Here is an 18721-nt window from a genome sequence, read left to right as displayed (position 1 = left end):
TTAATTGGCCCCGTCTTTCCTATTTGTTAATATTCCTATTACCCAATCCCATTCTATACACCAAATAAAAAATAAAAATCATATTCTAATTTTCAATGACTATTCTAGTTATGTTCAGCGAAAGCAATCAAATGGACCCTAAAAGATTGTTTCCGTTTTATGATACCTCCTCTTCCTTAAAAAGAAGTTACGAATATTATAATCTTTAAAATACAATTAGAATATTAAGCTCGATGTTTTCTAATAAATTCTCAGATCTGGTGAACGAGCTGTTGAGAGAGGAGGAGGGAGCCATTAATTGGCCGCGTCTTTCCTATTTGTTTTTCTTATTCCAATCATCAACAGCAGGAGCATTAAAGGTATGTATCACTCGTTTCTGCCCTTTTATTATTTGTCGATATTGAAAACATTTTTGCTTTTCTGCAGAATTTGATTCTGCTTAGATTGTTTTCAGAAACCTGATAATACTATTGCACAATTTTCATTTTACAAGCCTGCTTTCATTCTTTCGTCTGGGGTTTCCTTTTGGTTGTTTTATCTTTCTCTTGTGTGCACACCGATTCCCTCATCTACATAATAATGATAACAAGGGCGGGATACGCCGCGCCCCTCAATTGATATTAATGACAAATGTCCAACCGCACACTCAGTCAAAACATTTTGCAGCCCAAATATAGAAATGGTTTTAAGGATCAAACCTAGGGTTTTAAACTTGACTTTTGGAGAAGTAAGATAGGCTTACTGCTGTGAATATCGTATCCGTTGATGAATTTCAAGATGAGAAATATCTAGCAAACATTGGATACATGATGGTTAGGATCATAACAGCGTTAGCTTAGAAGATCATTTTATAATCTGGAGTAATTGCAAGCCAGCTGATTTGCCGCACAATTACGGGAAGGATGGATCTATGTATACATTTATATATTTTCCTTTTATCATTTTTTCCCATTTAAGAAGAGAAGTTAAAATATGAAAAATTTGATATATTTTACTTCAAGATTAATGCTTACAGTTCAAAGCATTTAAAACAAAAAGAGTTCTAAATTTTAAAAACTTATTGCTGAAAGGAAAACTTTTCATAGTTTATACCTTAAAAAACATGTTCTACTGAGAAATTTGTGCTCCATGAACGAGTAGTATTTATTGTATAACTGTATGCTTATGTAGATAGGACACCAAGTATATAATATTATATGTATGTTTATGTGTGCATAATATACATACATTAATACACATATATGCCAATATTTGAGCTAAAGGTAGTATAATAGGTCCAAGCATAGTCTTCTTGGTTGAGAATCGTGGGGGACCAAGAGAACTTGTGACTTTATCTATATGTGGCAATCTATATATATTCCACAAGTGTAATGAACCTTGAGGGAAGAGGGAAACTTCATACTATATATATATATATATATATATATATATATATATATATATATAGACACACACACAATCATTCACTCTACTATTGACTAGTGACATGTGGACAGCGTTTCATATAGTTTAACGGTGCACAAAATGCTTCCTTCGGTTGGAATTCCTGTATGCACACAGTAATTTTCATACAGGGAAGGCATTGCAGCCAAAAGCAACGACCATTTTGAAGTTTCGTTTTTGCTATTCCACGATGTGCTTTCATTTTGCTAAGGTTTCTTCATCTTCAAGTGACTGAGACAGAGCTTTCATTGAGCTTGCCATATTGGCTTGCAAATATTTTATTATATTTTCTGTTTCTTCTGTCCTGGGAATGCTTGGATGTAATTGATCAATTTGTTTGTAATTCTATGGCACTTATATTCTGCCAATTCTTTTTGATAGACATAATCTGGATACGGTAGCATTTTCTCATATTCCAAAGGGTTCAGCAGTCTGAAATTAACATGGGCCTTTGTTTCAGCCAAGAGGTACAAATCTAAGCTACATTTTCTTTTGTTTTTAAAGTTGTGCTCTCAGAGCATTGAACATAGCTGGGCCTAGCGTTTGTCTTGGTAGTCTCATCACTAATGCCTATTTTACTGTGAGGGAATATGTTTGGAGAGTTATTTTCGCCTTAATATAATTTAACTGTCAGTGATAGTTCACTGTTTACACGTTTGGTCATAACACTGGATAATTTTGTTAGTAATTCATGACAGTTCCAAATTTTTACCATCGGGTGCATACATGCTTGAGCTTATTTATCTTTGAGTCAAGAGCTTGTTAGAGGCACTAATTCACCATCTACTTAAAATTTACCTCTTAATTATCTAATCCTTTTTTCCTTATACCCCAAGTATTACTTGTAGCTTTTAGCACTTGAGAAGTTCCTCAGAAACTCATGATTCAAATGCCTTGAAAAGTTATTTACTCAATAGCCCTCTGCTGAGCCACTTGCTGAGTTTTGTGGAGTACACTTATCTTTCCACCTAGCAGACATGCCCAATTTTTTCCCCATTGTGGTGGATTTGAACAATTCCAGCAAATCTTTTAGCTATCCAAGAATTAAATTCATCCATGAGTTTTTATAACATTATCATGGAATATTTAATTTTAATTTGATATATTATGTATATTTGTAATATGCTCAGATTTCGTTGAACCTTGAGTCTCTCAAGATTTGGGCCTGCTGAGTCTGAGATTTTGAACTATATTATCAGCATTTTTTTGGTTGTCAGCCTTCTTGTTTTGTTTGGTTTTTTTGTGGGGTTAAGAAGATTAATTCATCCAAAACTCATCTATCAGGCATGTCAATTGTGAAGCCTATAAAATGGTAGGATCTTAATACCATCAACAGAACTTCTTCTAAGAACACAAATTTTACTGTTTTCTTTTACATATAAATATATACTGATCTCAGATCTGAATCCAATGCTGTTTAGGATACGATCGTCAAAGACAGTGATAGTGAAGAGATGGCAAGTTATCATGGAAACGTACATATTATCACTTCCAAACAAGAGTGGGAAGCAAAACTTTTTGAGGCAACGACCAATGGAAAGATTGTAAGTTTCTTCAGTTTTTCTTCGAATATGTGGGATTTAGATTGAGGATTTCCTTTTATTGTGATTTTTTGATTCGGGATTATAAATTTCTGGCTACTAATAATAAAATGAATGTTTGTAGAGATGCAATTTTGTTTAATTCCAGGTTCCCTTTAACAAATGAAGATTAATATAGGAAGACAATGTTGGTCTTCAACAATGGTTATATTAAAATAAGACATTTTATATTCAAGATGAAGTTTCTATTTTCCACTGAAACTGTTCTTGAAATAGGGATTACATAATTGTTTTAATTAACTTGGGTCGTAGTTTAAATTTCTCTCTTTTTGGTTTAACAAAATTAATTGGAATAATTTTATTAAAAAATTATGTTTCTCATGCAAGTACCCATTTTTCTCAGGTTGTGGTGGATTTCACTGCAGCATGGTGTGGCCCCTGCAAAATGATTGCGCCGTATTATGCTGAGCTTTCTGAAAAATATGCACAACTGTTGTTCCTGAAAGTGGATGTTGATGACATGGCTGTAAGATCATTTACTTCTATGAAATCTGTAGTTTTATGGAGTTTGCTGACTGTTTTTTGATTTGTTGGGTCCATGTGTCGATTTAAATCAAATGAAGGTTTTTTTAAAGGTGTTCAAATCTTAAACAAAGTCACATTTCAGCTAAAAGGATTAAAAGTGAAGAGAAGAACAAAATTAGAGGAGGCCATAATTATCACCGGCCAAACACACAGAAGAAAATAGGATAGCACTACAACAACCTGTAGAAATAAACAGCTAAAAAACAGAAACATTCCAAGGTAGGGAGAGTCCTGTATACTCACGATGGTTGCGATCACTGTTGACTTGGTGGTCAGCACCTCCTTCGGGGTTCGTGACATGGCTTAACCGCCTCTCGTGGATCTGGGTAAGTCTAGTGTTTGTGTCGTTTGTTGATAACTTGAGCTTTTTGGCGCAACGACAAACATACCAACAATTGGTATCAGAGCCTTGGGTCACGGGTTTGAATCTCGGGATGTCTCCTTCATTTCGTTGGTGCAGAACCCTCGGTGCTGATGGGGAGATTGTTGACTTGGTGGTCAACACCTCCTTCAGGGTTTGCAACATGGCTTAACCGCGTCTCGTGGATCTGGGTAAGTCTAGTGTTTGTTACATTCGTTGATAGCTTGAGCTTTTGGCGCAACTTCAGACATACTAACACCCCATTCATCTGCCATAAAGTTGATATAATCATCTGCTAACTCCAATCTAGTGTTCTTCTCCCCCTCCCACTTCCCCCTCTCCTAGATCCCTCTCCTAGATTTCATTTTGCTGACCGTGGTTTCCACAATATTTTCCTTTTTAGCTTTGAATCCTTCTTTCAGCTTTTAGTTCTTAATGGTCATCCTGTTCAGTTGAGCAGCCCTGTTTAAAATCAACTTTAGGATTTTTTTTCTGGGCCAACTTTTGAAAGAACATTATCTTTTTATTTTGAATTAAAAAAAATTCTGAAAGACCATTTTTTTAACTTGAAAGTCACCTAGGTTTGCATGTTTCTTTTTATAGAGTGAAAACGATTCCAATAGAGAAACATAATTTAGTTTTGTCATGTTCAACCACTTAATTCTTTATGGAAATGACATTGACAGCCCTATTATTGAAATATTTGACAGCTCTATTATTGAAAAATGGTAGAGCATACAAAATTTCAGATTAGTATTCTATAATCATTATTGCAGATGAAAAAAGTTGACATATTATTTCATTGGATTGATTTTTACATTGACATGCATTGGCTTATAAAGTTTATTGTTTCTCGTACAATTTTTTATTCCAAACAACGAAATACCACAAAACTAATATTTTCTTTTGTTTCTATGCAAACTATTATTTATCATGTTTAATTGTCTAACCTATATTTATCATATTAAATGTAATAATCTAATATCTCCTCTTTTAGTATAGTAGAACCATATATTTGCTTGAAATTTCTCTTTGAAAAAACCTTTGAATTGGTAGAATTTTTAAAATTTATCAAATTACCTCATAAACCTTTGTAAAGTTGTTGCTCCTAGGTTCAAATATTCCACCCCCCCCCCACCCCCACAAATGCTTGAATTGCAAATCTCCTATGCTCCACATGTTTTTGGGAGGGGGATGTGTTTTTGGTATGGGTATGGTTCAGAGCCAATTTTTAGGGGACAACAGGGGACAAACATTAAAAAAATTGGGGAATTTTTATTTAGAGAGAGAGAGAATTCAAATATGCATATCATAACAATGATAAATCATTCACCATACGCATTTTAGAAGCTCAATACATAGCAATTTGGCAAATTTACAAAATTCAAATACTATCATTGTCAAAATATGAAGTACATGTAGAAAAATTGCTTGAAGGCTCCAAGGTTCATGCATGAAATCACATAAAGAGATGTCCAACTAAAATACTAAACAATAAACAATAACATAAAAGTTCAATCCATAATCAGATGTCCATTATAATCAAAATCAATAATGTATTTGCAAATAGTATATACCAAATATATGGCTGTCCTCTAGGAATCAAAATCAAAATCAGAGTTAGCCTTTGAGGCACTGGTAGCGGTAGGATGAGGGTCCTCATCCAATGGAATCCCAAGCAATTCTAGAGGGATGTTATCCTCCTCAACCTGCATAGCATCCTCGGGACTAACACCCCAATGTAATGTTGGAATCTGACAATACTAAACGTTATGTTGATCTTGTAGCTGCAATGTATTGTATACAACCACGAACTTTTCCAATCATCTCAAGGTAAGATTGTTCCTCTTGACTGATTGGATGAAGCTATCTGTGGGCTGATTCCTCTTTGCAATAGAGGAACTAACAACTTGTAACAGAAGATGAATGACAAGTGTTCTCAGCTCAAGTGCATCTCTACAATGCCATGTCTATCATAGAATAGGGTCCCTCTGAGCTAATGGAACTCTATCCATCCTCACTTTGTCTACTAAAGGTCGAACCATGAAGATTGGCAAAGTCAAGCCACTGTTCCTAAAGTTTATCAAACTCATCTCCGTTGTACATTCTTGAAAAAGCCTTGAAGAAGTCCTCCTTCACTTGAGTTGAACAAGTAAAGAACATATTAAATAATGAATCATGATCAGTTAACATTAAAGATTGAAGAGATAATCATAAGAGATGATGCATAGGTGGCTTATGAAGCACAATGAACCCACACAATAGGGTTAGTCTTCAAGGGTAACTCCACCAGGTACTCACAAATTAAACTCTCTAGAGCATTCTAGTTTCTTTAGCTCCTTTTGAAGAGTCATGAAACATATCATTTCATCGCATTCTCTTGCATGCTAAGAATCCCCTTGATTCCTTAGCCTTCTTACACACTGGGTGTGCAGGAATGGAACCCTTGATAGTAGGGAGTGGAAAGGGTTCGAACAACCTTATTACAGCTTATTCATGTATGAAGGCTCCAAGTTTCATGCATGAAATCACATAAAGAGAAGTCCAACTAAAATAGTAAACAATAAACAATAACATAGAAGTTGAACACCATAATCAAATGTCCATAATAATCAAAATCAATAATGTTTTTGCAAATAGTATATGCCAAATATATGGTTGTCCTCTAGGAATAAAAAATCAGAGTTAGCTTTTGAGGCATTGGTAGCGGCAGGATGAGGTTCCTCATCCAATGGAACCCCAATCAATCGTAGAGGGGTGTTATCCTCCTCAATCTACATAGCATCCTTGGGACTAACATCCCAATGTAATGTTGGAGTTTGACGATACTAAACGCTTTGTTGATCTTGTCGCCACAATGCATTGTAGACAAGCACAAACTTCTAGGATCATCTTTAGGTAAGGTTGTTCCTCTTGATTGATTGGATGAAGTTATATGGGGACCAATTCCTCTTTGTAGTAGAGGAACTAACCACTTGTAAAAGAAGATGAATGATAAGTGTTCTCTGCTTAGGTGCATTTGTACAGTGCCACATGTATCATCCAATAGGGCCCCTCTGAGCTAATGTAGCTCTATCTATCCCCACCTCATCTACTAAAGGTTAAGCTATGAAGATTGGCAAAGTCAAGCCACTATTTCTAAAGTTTATCAAATCGGATCCGTGGATTCGGGATTTTTTTTTTTTCCCAATTATGATTCGTGGAGGATTCGTGCATATATATATATATATATATAATTATATATATGCATTATATATACTAAAAAAAAGAGAAATATACATAATTCTAAAACTAAATCATTTCATAGTATGAATCTAGTATACTTGATCAATGACATTGATAATTAATCTATTTTCACGATTATAAAGGAAATCAACACATTCACATTGAATTACTGAAAGTGAAAGCTTGTAACATTCAAAATATAGATCATTAAACTTAAAGTTTATAACATGATTTACTCATAAAAGAGTCAAGAGTCAACACTAAAGTTTTTTATTTAATCATCAAATGGATTTTCAAGAAAATCCGCATCAGAGGGGTACTGGTGAGCTGCAAGTGCTGCATCTGTATTAGTAGAGGAACCCAAACCACTAGTAGTAGAGGGGATTGTTAACTCATAATCCTCCTCCTCATCATCCACATCAATCAAAGTGGATCTAGCAAGATCTCGGATGGTCATATCTAAATCAGGAGTCTCGGGTGCTACATCCCAAAGCTTTTCGGGCCCCTTCTTGTACTTAGGATCCTTCCGTGACAACAAGCGCAAATTGTTGTGAATGAACACAAGGTCTTCTGATTTTTTTGGAGCCAACCGGTTGCGTTTGATTGAGTGGATAAAGGAGTAAGTACTCCAATTCCGCTCAGCGGCAGAAGAGCTGGCAACCTAAAGAGAAATTAAAAATTATCAATACAACAATCAAGATAAATAAATTAAATAATAAATTCAAGGAATTGAGAATGTTAACCTTAAGCTTAATTTTACAAACTTACTTGGGATAGGACCTTTATGGCAAGAGGTTGGAGGTACGTGAAGGCTTGCCCATGAAGGTACCACCATTTGATGGCACCCATCCTGCTTTGGTCTGCTATGGCAATAGGGTCGAAATCCTCACCTGAGTTGAAAGCAGCAAATTCACTCCTCACAATTGCCCCAATCTCTGGATCTTGGAATATCTTAGCTAGTGCCCTCTTATACCCATCTGCAACCTCTGCATCTCTAAATGGTGGCACTCTACCTGGAAGGCGAAGTACATCTGCACTATAGTACCTGGGGATAACAAAAGACAATTGAACACTATCAAATATCAATAGCACAAACATTGGATAAAATAAGCACAAACATTTGATAAGAACTACAGTACCTCGGGGATAGAGCATATGCAAGGAGGTGCAAAGGTGTGGTCATCTTGTTCCATCGATGATGAACAATTTTTTCCACCTTCTTGTAAAGGGTGTCCTCAGGATCATTCTCCCTCCTCTGTATGACCTAAGATATGAAATATGAATAATAATTATAATTAGTGAATATGTCAATTTAAACTTTAGAATCTAGATATCTCTCAAATAAAAAATTGTTGTAAAAGAGCGTAAAACTTACCATTTTAATTTTTTCCAGCATACTATCCATGGAATCATAAATATCCCCAAGGCATGGCTCATCACTATCTGCGAAGCGAAGCATTGCCATTATTGGATCGGTGATTTCCAACACATAACTCACAAGACCCCACCAATCCTCATCTAGTATCATTCTTCTCACATTTAAAGCCTTTGCTGTATTGGAATTCTTCCAAATGCCCCATTGGGGGCTAATGACCATATGCTTCAATGCTTCTTTTACCTTCACAAGTCGTCTCAAGACGATTGTGTGAGAGGCAAAGCGGGTTTCAGCAACCTAAGAACATGTTAAACTCAAGTTAGTAAAACATTTAAAAATTAAAACATGTTAATGTAAACAACAACAAAAATTAATAATTGTGGAATCCAATAATATTCAATTATATATTAAATATAAAAATTTACCTTCAATAACTCCAAGTCCGAGAAACTCCTAAAAATTGCTTGTGACATGTGGTGATTTGTCACAAACATTTGAATCTCTTCAGCTTCCTCATATATCCTTTTCACCCAATCTATTTCGGTGCCAATTGCTTTCATCACTAAATTGAGAGAGTGGACGGTGCATGGTGTCCAAAAGATATGATCATATCTAGACTCTACAATTATCCCTGCAGCCCTGCAAACTTTTGCATTGTCCATGACCACTTGAACAACATTATCAGGACCCACTGACTCTATGGCATCAATGAGAATGCGTGAAATAAATTCTGCATCTTTCACTTGCCCTTCACAATCAACTGCCTTCAAGAACATTGCCCCCTTAGGGCATACAGCAATAACATTGATCAATGGACGGTTTCTACAATCTTTCCAACCATCCGAAATAATAGACACACCCGATTGAACCCAAAAATCTCTTATTGGTTGAAGTTGAGCCTCTACATTTTTCCTCTCATCATGTAATATGGTAGTGCGCAACTTCTCATAACCAGGCGGTTTGTAACCATGGGGTGCATCATTTATTGCTTCCACCATCTCCCTAAAATAAGGTGATCTAGCAAAATTAAATGAAACACCATTTGCAATTAAACAACGTCCAATTTTGTGATCAGCAATGTCTCTCTTTTCAATTTGGAATGCCCTATCTAGTGGGCCTCTCTTGCGGGTGAGTGGAGATGGGTCTTCATCTTCATCATTTGTAGTTGGCATAGGCAAAAAAGGATGTGTTCTTGTGTTTGTTTGATCAAATGATGGTGTTGGTATATTTGTTTTTTGGGAAGCACCACGTTTTGCTTTTGCAACTGCTCTATCAGCATCATCTTGCTCTTTTGCTAATGCTGCTATTTGTGCAGCTGGTAATCCCTTCTTATCACTACCTTGACACATGTGAATTCCTTCACCCGCAGGGCCCAAAAAATGTAGTTTCACTCGGGAATAGGAGCTTCTATGTTGTATGTTGCAAAAATTACATTTCCATATGTATGCCCCACCCCCAGGACATTGTGCAACTCTTGTTGTGTGTCTCCATAAAGGAGACCCCTTATCAATTTTGAAGCTTGGTGATGCAGCCCCACCCCCACCCACTGAGCCTTGACTACTCATTGTTCTATTCTTGCAATCTAGAAAAAGTGAAAGAAAACCATACTTCACACTTGCACAAAAACTTGAAAATTTGGAAAACTAAAAATAAATCAATAATCTATGAAAGAATTCAAGAATATGGTTGAAATGCATACCTTAAACACTTCTTGCAAGGTATTTGAAGCTCCACAACCGATCTCCTTCGAATCCAAGCACTTCACTTCAAACTAGCAAGTATGAGAGAGCAAAATGAGAGAGCAAAATAGAGAGCAAAATAGAGAGCAAATGAACTTGCATTGTGATTTAGAGGGTCGTTTTTAGGGTTTAGGGCAAAAAAAAAACATTAAAAAATGATAATGGGCCCACGTTTTTGCATTCTCCTCCTTCATTGCTGCGGATTCACGCGGATCCGCGCGTGGATCCTTGAGGATCCGCGGCCCGTGGATCCTTACGGATCCACAGGCAGGATTACGAATCCTGCCCGGATCCTCACGGATCCATACGTGGATCCGGATCCGAATCGGACCCGAGCCCGGATCCGGCCTTTTCCAGGCGAATCCGGTAACTAAGTCAAATTCATCTCTGTTGTACATTTTTGAAAGAGCCTTGAAGAAGCCCTCCTTCACTTGAGTTGAACAAATAAAAAACATATTAAATAATGAATCATGATTAATTAACATTAAATTGAAGAGGTAATCATAAGAGATGATGCAAAGGTGGCTTAGGAAGCACAATGAACCCACACAATAGGGTTAGACTCTTTGAAGTATTCAGTTTCTTCAACTCCTTTTGAAGAGTCATGGAACATATCATTTCATCTCATTCCCTTACATGCTAAGAATCCCCCTGATCCCTTAGCTTTCTTACACATTGGGTGTGCAAGAATGGAACACTTGATAGTAGGGTATGGAAGGGGTTCAAACAACCTTATTTAAATCGAAGCACATGATATGTCAAGCCCCTATACCTCCTAGGTTCAAAAATTGCCTTTTAGGCTTTTAGGCCTAGTTGTCAATTAGCCCTATGACAAAGGTTTTTGGGGTATAGTTTTTATAACTTCCAAAGGATCTATGGACCTAATCATCTTTTAAGATACCCTTTTCCGAGTTATTTGAAATTCCAAAGTCTCAGATCCCAACTCCCCTTCTATGTCACAAAACACTTGTGTTGACAAATAGGCCTAATTTGGTTAATTAGGTCACCTTGATGAAGGAAGTCTACACCAATGGATTCATAGGGCAAAACCAAGGCTTGGAACAATTCAAGGGACATCAACTTATGCACAATCCACAACTAGATAGGGTTTATCCACTCCCATGGTCCCTATGAACAATCCACAACTAAATAGGGTTTATCCATTCCCATGGTCCTTATGCACACTTAAATCCTCAAAAAGCCGAGCTAAACACATAGGGATGTTTAGTCTAGGTCTCAATGGTAAAAATAGTTGTCAATCTCTTCCATTCCTCTATCTTTGGCATCCTATGGTACATTGCCCTAACTTGCATTTCCCAAATGGCCGTAGAGATCCAATGGTGAAATTTCAAGTTAGGGCCATTTTTGTGTGAAACCCTTGGAATTGCACCAAAACCTGGATTGTTCAGAGAGGGTTTGATATTTCTTCTATGTATGGACTAAATAGGGTTTTAAACTAGGTTTGTTAGAGAGCTTAATCGCTGAGCCTTTCAATCATGTAACATACACATCCATTGCAATCCAATAGATCCTTCAAAACACCATGAAAAGACAATTAGTAGGAAAATCGAACAACTTCTCTTTATTCCTCAAGGCCAAGAACTTACATTCAAAGGCAACTAATTGGATTTGATTCCAACATGATCAAATTGGCCTCAACCAATGTCCCTAGTCGAATTTAAAACCAAATTAGCCATTGTGGGAGTTGGTTGGCCAAGAAACAACATTTGTTTCATAATGCAACTTTTGTTGCAAAGTTGCATTAACAACATTTTTTGCATTTTGCAAATTTTTGCAACTTTTGCCCATGAAGGGATCTTATGACACTTAGGGGTTCTAACTGAACCGAAAAGACCTAGAATCGTTAAAAAACATATCCTAGCCTATTTTGGTGATCCTTTGACCAAGTTTGATCAAGAGGCTTATAAAGTTTGCTACCTTGCCAATTGGTCTTACAATGGATCTTTATTACAAACAAATGGTCCAATGGATCCAAACTAGAATTAGGACATCCTTAGACATCCTAGGACACTGGAAATGAATCCTCTATGTTGGTGGTACTCTTGCACCAAGAGATCTACTTTAGCTTGCTATTTCAAATTTAAAATTGAAAACTTGATACTTCTGTTTTTAAACTCATTTGCTCATTTATAAATGGAGTCACTCTCCAAGGTGTTGGTGCATACCATATAGGATTTGACCAGGCTGCCATAGGAAGCCGGGTGTTCATAGTGTTCCACTGTTGCGTCACAATGGGCTTAAGTGCTCCTCATAAAATCCCAAAGTAGGGTCCCTGCTATGAATAACATGCTTGATCTGCTCAAACATGCTATCAAAGCTCTCATAAATCTATCCAAGGCTAGGAGAGTTAGAATCAACATATCTAATGATCCACATAATAGGTTCAATGAAGGAGCAAATGTATCTGCAAATAAAAGCAAATTACAAGTTAAAAAATTCTTAATTTATAAATAATAAAACCAGCAAATGCTAAAATAAAAGATTTTATTATTAAATCAACAATAACATTTTTCTAAGTTTCTTACCTCGTTGTGGACCACGAATTATCATCAAGGATTCTTTGCTTCACACTTCTTCCATCCAGTGTGCTTGATTCGTGTACTCCACTCTGCATTGACCACCATGGATTGTAGGGCCTCTTGGACCTCAAACATCCTCTCCAACAAAATAAAGTAGCTAGCATATCTAGTTTCAACGGGCTTGAGGAATTCTTTCTTGGAAAATGTCCTAAATAATGTAAGAGATTTGTGATGATTGCAAATAAACATCTGCACATCTCTAGCCGTAAAAAAGATAGCCTTTATGCAAACAATTTTTCCAATGTCCTTCAAGGTGTTGTTTAATGCATGTAAACAACATGGGGTCCAAGAAATGTGCTTATAAGCACCTTTTACCATTAATCCCACTTAACCAAATAAATATGATATCTAATTGACCAAAATGAGCACTAAATACCCAGAACTGGCTCCTTTACTCACTTTTGGAGCTGGCTAACACATCTTGTTTCTTCTCTCCTTCGCCTGTGTTCGTTTTTTAAGTGAGTGAATCCAGTGGTTCATGGTTCGTTCATAGAACAGGGAAATCCAATGACTTCAGCACTTATTGCATCGACTTCACTTTCTTATCACCTTGTCTTGAGGAGCAACTGGCACACTGCATTGGCACATCTAATGATCAGGACTCGGTCCTCTTCCAAGGCATAGGAATGGGAGCAGGATGGGAGTGTTGAAGAAATAGCTTCATTCAGATAAATTTGATGACAAAATAATCAATATTGATCTGCACAAAACTGACATGCATACATACCAATAAAACTTAGTCTATATTGATACATACACCCATATATTAGAATACAGATCAATTATTTTGTCATCCACTAAATCTGTGATTTTATCCAAGTATATCGATCTGTTCGTACAGATTTATTCATTGACATTTCATGTTCTTATACTGATCAAGTTATGATCATATAATCTGCTTACAAGTATATATACAATCAGATGAAGTCTGATTATTTCCTTATGGAAATCGATGGCATTATGTAAAGGTTGTTTAAGTTCAACAAACACCAATTGGAATCCGTTTAATCTGCATAACTAATCACCCTTGTGAAGAGACATTGTGGAGACATGTCCATCCAAGGCATGTCTCCCATTAGATATATATACTTATAATTGGCCAAGCAATAGAGCATAGAAATTGAAAAATGCTCTGCTTCATCTAAAGTTCTGTGATTTGAATATTATATTCAGTATTTTTAAATATTGAATCAAATTCATATACATATGAAATATTCCAAGATCAATATATTCTGATCATAATTTGCAAACTAGAAGACAGAGATTAGTAATCATAGAACTCTGATACAAAAGACATTTGATACATCTAAATCTGATATCAATTTAATATACATTCACATGGTATCAGAGCAAAAGCCTGGGAGAAAGTTCTGATCTAATAATTGTTGAAGAATTTTATTGAAAGATCGAACTACAATCTGTGAATAGATTATGGGAAGAAATGCAAACATGTGATGATATATTGGACACTGGTAAAAGGACTAGCCTTGCAATGTTTGATGTTGAATATCATTGAAGACGGTTGGAGTCAAAATTCAATCAGTATTGATAATATCAATTCTTGATACGCTCAGCCCAACCAATGAGAAGTCAGTCATATTTTAGACTTAGTTTAATCATGATTGATTGCTGTGCTTTTTAATTCCCAACAAATAAATCATAGCCTGGCCAATATTGAACCAACTTTGGATAGTTTTATAAAACCACGCAGAGAATCATGCAATCATCTGGTAAAATATGCAATAAAGAAGGAATATTTTATTGTTCAATTATGTTTGGTATCGAAGTAATTTGGTATCCGACTTCTTCGAAGTTAATAATCTGGATTATATGTGTGTGGGATCATAGAGAAGCAGATTAATATATTTCTGAAGCCTAATAATATTTATTAGGAATAATTTTCTTTGATGCAATCATTACAGAGAATATCATGAATCCATATGGTCTTCGGGATCTTCATATAATTGGGCCAAAGTTTTATATATACCGACATCAAGAGTAGTATGCCTGTGCATGAAAAGTTCATTCAATGAAGTTAGACAATATGAGAAGGATATATAGATATCAGTAACATCAAAGTTGATAGATTAAGTAGCACCAATAAATAGTAATGATTATTGATTATCTTCTTAATACAAAGAGACATTATGATATCCCCACTAAAATAATATTTATATAATTAAAACTTTATATTATAATATAATATCAGACAATACATTATATTATAATAATAATAATATTAATAAATGAAGATGGATTAAATGGTAATAAAGTATTATTTAAAATAATAAAATACTATTATTTTTTAATAATAATCAAAATATATAAATTAAATATATATTAATAACATAATATTAACATAAATAATAATTGTGATATTGCTATTAGGATTTAACTGTGTGATTTTTAGTCAAACTCATTGACCCATGTTTCATGAGTAGTGATTCAACATGAATCCATCTCTCATGAGAATAAATGGAACGCTTAGCATTCATTGGATCTAGGTGATGTTCACAGGGGTGAAGCATCAGGACTTCTCGGGAGGTCACCCATCCCAGTACCACTCCAGCTTGATCACGTTTTACTACGGAGTTTCCTCCATGATTAAACCCAAAGTTTGCAACCCCATTTGCAAAACCTTCACCTAGTGTTGTGCCTTATGAACCATTCATTAGAAAGCCCCTTAAGCTCATCAATTGATAAGTAGGAGATAATTTCCACAAGTCAAATTGTGATATTGCTATCAGGATTTAACTGTGTGATTTTGAGTCAAACTCATTGACCCATGTTTCATGAGTAGTGATTCAACATGAATCCATTTGATAAGTAGGAGATAATTTCCACAGCAAGTCAAATTGTGATATTGCTATCAGGATTTAACTGTGTGATTTTGAGTCAAAACTTATTGACCCATGTTTCATGAGTAGTGATTCAACACGAATCCATTTCTCATGATAATAAATTAAACACTTAGCACTCATTGGACCTAGGTGATGCTCACAGGGGTGAAGCATGGGGACTTCCTGGGAGGTCACCCATCCCAGTACTACTCCAGCTTGAGCGCGCTTAACTATGGAGTTTCCTTCATGGTTAAACCCAAAGCTTGCAACCCCATTTGCAAAACCTTCACCAAGTGTTGTGCCTTATGAACCATTCATTAGAAAGCCCCTTAAGCTCATCAACTGATAAGTAGGAGATAATTTCCACAGCAAGTCAAATTGTGATATTGCTATTAGGATTTAACTGTGTGATTTTGAGTCAAACTTATTGACCCATGTTTCATGAGTAGTGATTCAATGTGAATCCATTTCTCATGATAATAAATTAAACACTTAGCACTCATTGGATCTAGGTGATGCTCACAGGGGTGAAGCATCGGGACTTCTTGGGAGGTTACCCATCCCAGTACTACTCCAGCTTGAGCGCGCTTAACTACGGAGTTTCCTCCACGGTTAAACCCAAAGCTTGCAACCCCATTTGCAAAACCTTCACCAAGTGTTGTGCCTTATGAACCATTCATTATAAAGCCCCTTAAGCTCATCAATTGATAAGTAGGAGATAATTTCTACAGCAAGTCAAATTGTGATATTGCTATCAAGATTTAACTGTGTGATTTTGAGTCAAACTTATTGACCCATGTTTCATGAGTAGTGATTCAACATGAATCCATCTCTCATGATAATAAATTAAACACTTAGCACTCATTGGATCTAGGTGATGCTGACAGGGGTGAAGCACCGAGACTTTTTGGGAGGTCACCCATCCCAGTACTACTCCAACCTGAGCGCACTCAATTGATGAGCTTAAGGGGCTTTCTAATGAATGGTTCATAAGGCACAACACTTGGTGAAGGTTTTGCAAATGGGGTTGCAAGCTTTGGGTTTAACTATGGAGGAAACTCCGTAGTTAAGTGCGCTCAGGCTGGAGTAGTATTGGGATGGATGATCTCCCGGGAAGTCCTGGTGCTTCACCCTTGTGAGCATCACCTAGATCCAATGAGTGCTAAGTGTTTAATTTATTATCATGAGAGATGGATTCATGTTGAATCACTGCTCATGAAACATGGGTCAATAAATTTGACTCAAAATCACACAGTTAAATCCTGATAGCAATATCACAATGAATCCATCTGTCATGAGAATAAATGGAACACTTAGCACTTATTGGATCTAGGTGATGCTCACAGGGGTGAAGCATCGAGACTTCTTAGGAGGTCACCCATCCCAGTACTACTCCAACCCGAGTGCACTTTTCTACGGAGTTTCCTCCATGGTTAAACTCAAAGCTTGCAACCCCATTTGCAAAACCTTCACCAAGTTTTGTGCCTTATGAACCATTCATTAGAAATCCCCTTAAGCTCATCAATTGATAAGTAGGAGATAATTTCCACAGCAAGTCAAATTGTAATATTACTATCAGGATTTAACCATGTGATTTTGAGTCAGAACTCATTGATCCATGTTTCATGAATAGTGATTCAACATGAATCTATCTCTCATGAGAATAAATGGAACACCTGGCACTCATTGGATCTAGGTGATGCTCACAATTTGACTTGCTGTGGAAATTATCTCCTACTTATAAATAATAATAATAAAAAACTAAACAAAAACATACATCTTTTCTTATAACAAAGTATATAAGGAACATTATATACTGATAAGAGATGTCATGGGAAAAACATGGAGAAATATGGAAGAAATATATAAAACCCAGTGACTGATTAATATATGAGTTATTCTGATATTGAAAATTGAGGTAGATTTTAAAAGGGGTCTTGGATAATTCAAGACTGCATATCTTTTACGGTTGAAACTAAATAAAAAAATAGACTGAGTTTAACATTTCTACCCAGAAATTAAAATATTAGTGTGGTAGCCTATACTCTCTAGGGTATGGTAATTATAGATTATCTTCTTCGATCTCAAAAAATTCCATTGAATTTAGCATGATTATATGTGTATTATCATCTACTTTACGTGATAAACAAGCCGAGGAACTGGATCAGGTAGCCCTATTTTCATTGGGCATCATTTGGGTGCTCAACAAAGCAAGCAGGCAGATAACCTTCATATCCGCCTCTAGACCCAACAAAGCTAGTAACAAAGGTAGCAGAAGCAGTTCAAGATGCAGGAGCCCTACCATCACAATAGGGAGGTAAAATGCAGCATGTTCAATTATATGAAAAAGGGCCCTTAGAATAGTAGGGCAATGGGCCTGCAGGATCAGCAGCTAACTTACAGACCCGAGCTGAATCAGTGACTACGTGCACAACATTTGCAGGTCCAACCTCTTCTTCTATAGCATTTTTCAAAATCTGGAATTGGCAGGTTGCATCTTTCCTTTTCCCTGAACAATCAATAGCTCTAAGAAAATAAGAGTCTGCTGTGCTAGTGACAATAAGGTTGATGAGTGGTCAATGTTTGATCTTGGTTCATCCATCCATGATGATGGAGCATCCTTCACTCAACCATTGTACGACTTATATCCTCCATCAAAATGCTCACTTTTGATTATCAAGAATGGTGGTGCATAGTTTTGTCTCACCGAGTGGTACAAATGAGGAGCCAACAGCATAAGATATCTTTGCACATTTGTTTATAATGCGAGGAATGTGACACATGAAATGGTATACCATGAGAAAAAATAGACTTATCAATAGATGCTTCAGCCACCTCTTTTGCTTGGAAATTAAATAAATTAGCAAAATTGGTTTCTCTTTTACTTGCCTTCCCTATTAGAAAGTTCTTTTCGTTGCTGGTAGAAGTGGGAGTTGGTGTGGCTCTTTTGAGCTTGCATACTAGATTGCACATTCTCTACTGAAGTCTGTGGTTTCAATGCCTCCCCCTCTA

The 18721-nt window shown here is 36.2% G+C and overlaps 2 protein-coding genes across 3 annotated transcripts in view; one reads left to right on the top strand and one right to left on the bottom strand.

The window, feature by feature from the left end:
* The first annotated feature begins 274 nt into the window (after positions 1-274).
* Positions 275-18721, top strand: part of LOC149548197 (thioredoxin H4-2-like) — a 28424-nt gene continuing 9977 nt past the window's right edge. The window contains exons 1-4 of one of the 2 annotated variants that reach the window (XM_089792244.1): positions 275-359; positions 1825-1910; positions 2865-2987; positions 3388-3510. In XM_089792244.1, the coding sequence (XP_089648370.1) occupies positions 1887-1910; positions 2865-2987; positions 3388-3510 (270 nt within the window). In that variant the 5' untranslated portion in view covers positions 275-359; positions 1825-1886. The remainder of the gene's footprint in view (positions 360-1824; positions 1911-2864; positions 2988-3387; positions 3511-18721) is intronic. The other variant, XM_089792243.1, reaches the window with a different exon arrangement.
* Positions 7339-10210, bottom strand: LOC149548198 (uncharacterized). The gene is made up of 5 exons (XM_089792242.1): positions 8956-10210; positions 8531-8827; positions 8295-8419; positions 7924-8200; positions 7339-7816 (listed from the first exon to the last, which is right to left on the bottom strand). Exons 1-5 carry the CDS (start codon positions 10093-10095, stop codon positions 7430-7432), a joined length of 2226 nt encoding a protein of 741 aa, XP_089648368.1. The 5' UTR covers positions 10096-10210; the 3' UTR covers positions 7339-7429.

Source organism: Cupressus sempervirens, chromosome 7 (genome assembly GCF_028749045.1).
Source record: "Cupressus sempervirens isolate cs-2001-9-10 chromosome 7, ASM2874904v1, whole genome shotgun sequence".
Lineage (NCBI taxonomy): Eukaryota > Viridiplantae > Streptophyta > Pinopsida > Cupressales > Cupressaceae > Cupressus > Cupressus sempervirens.
This window is presented reverse-complemented; position numbering and strand designations above follow the sequence as displayed.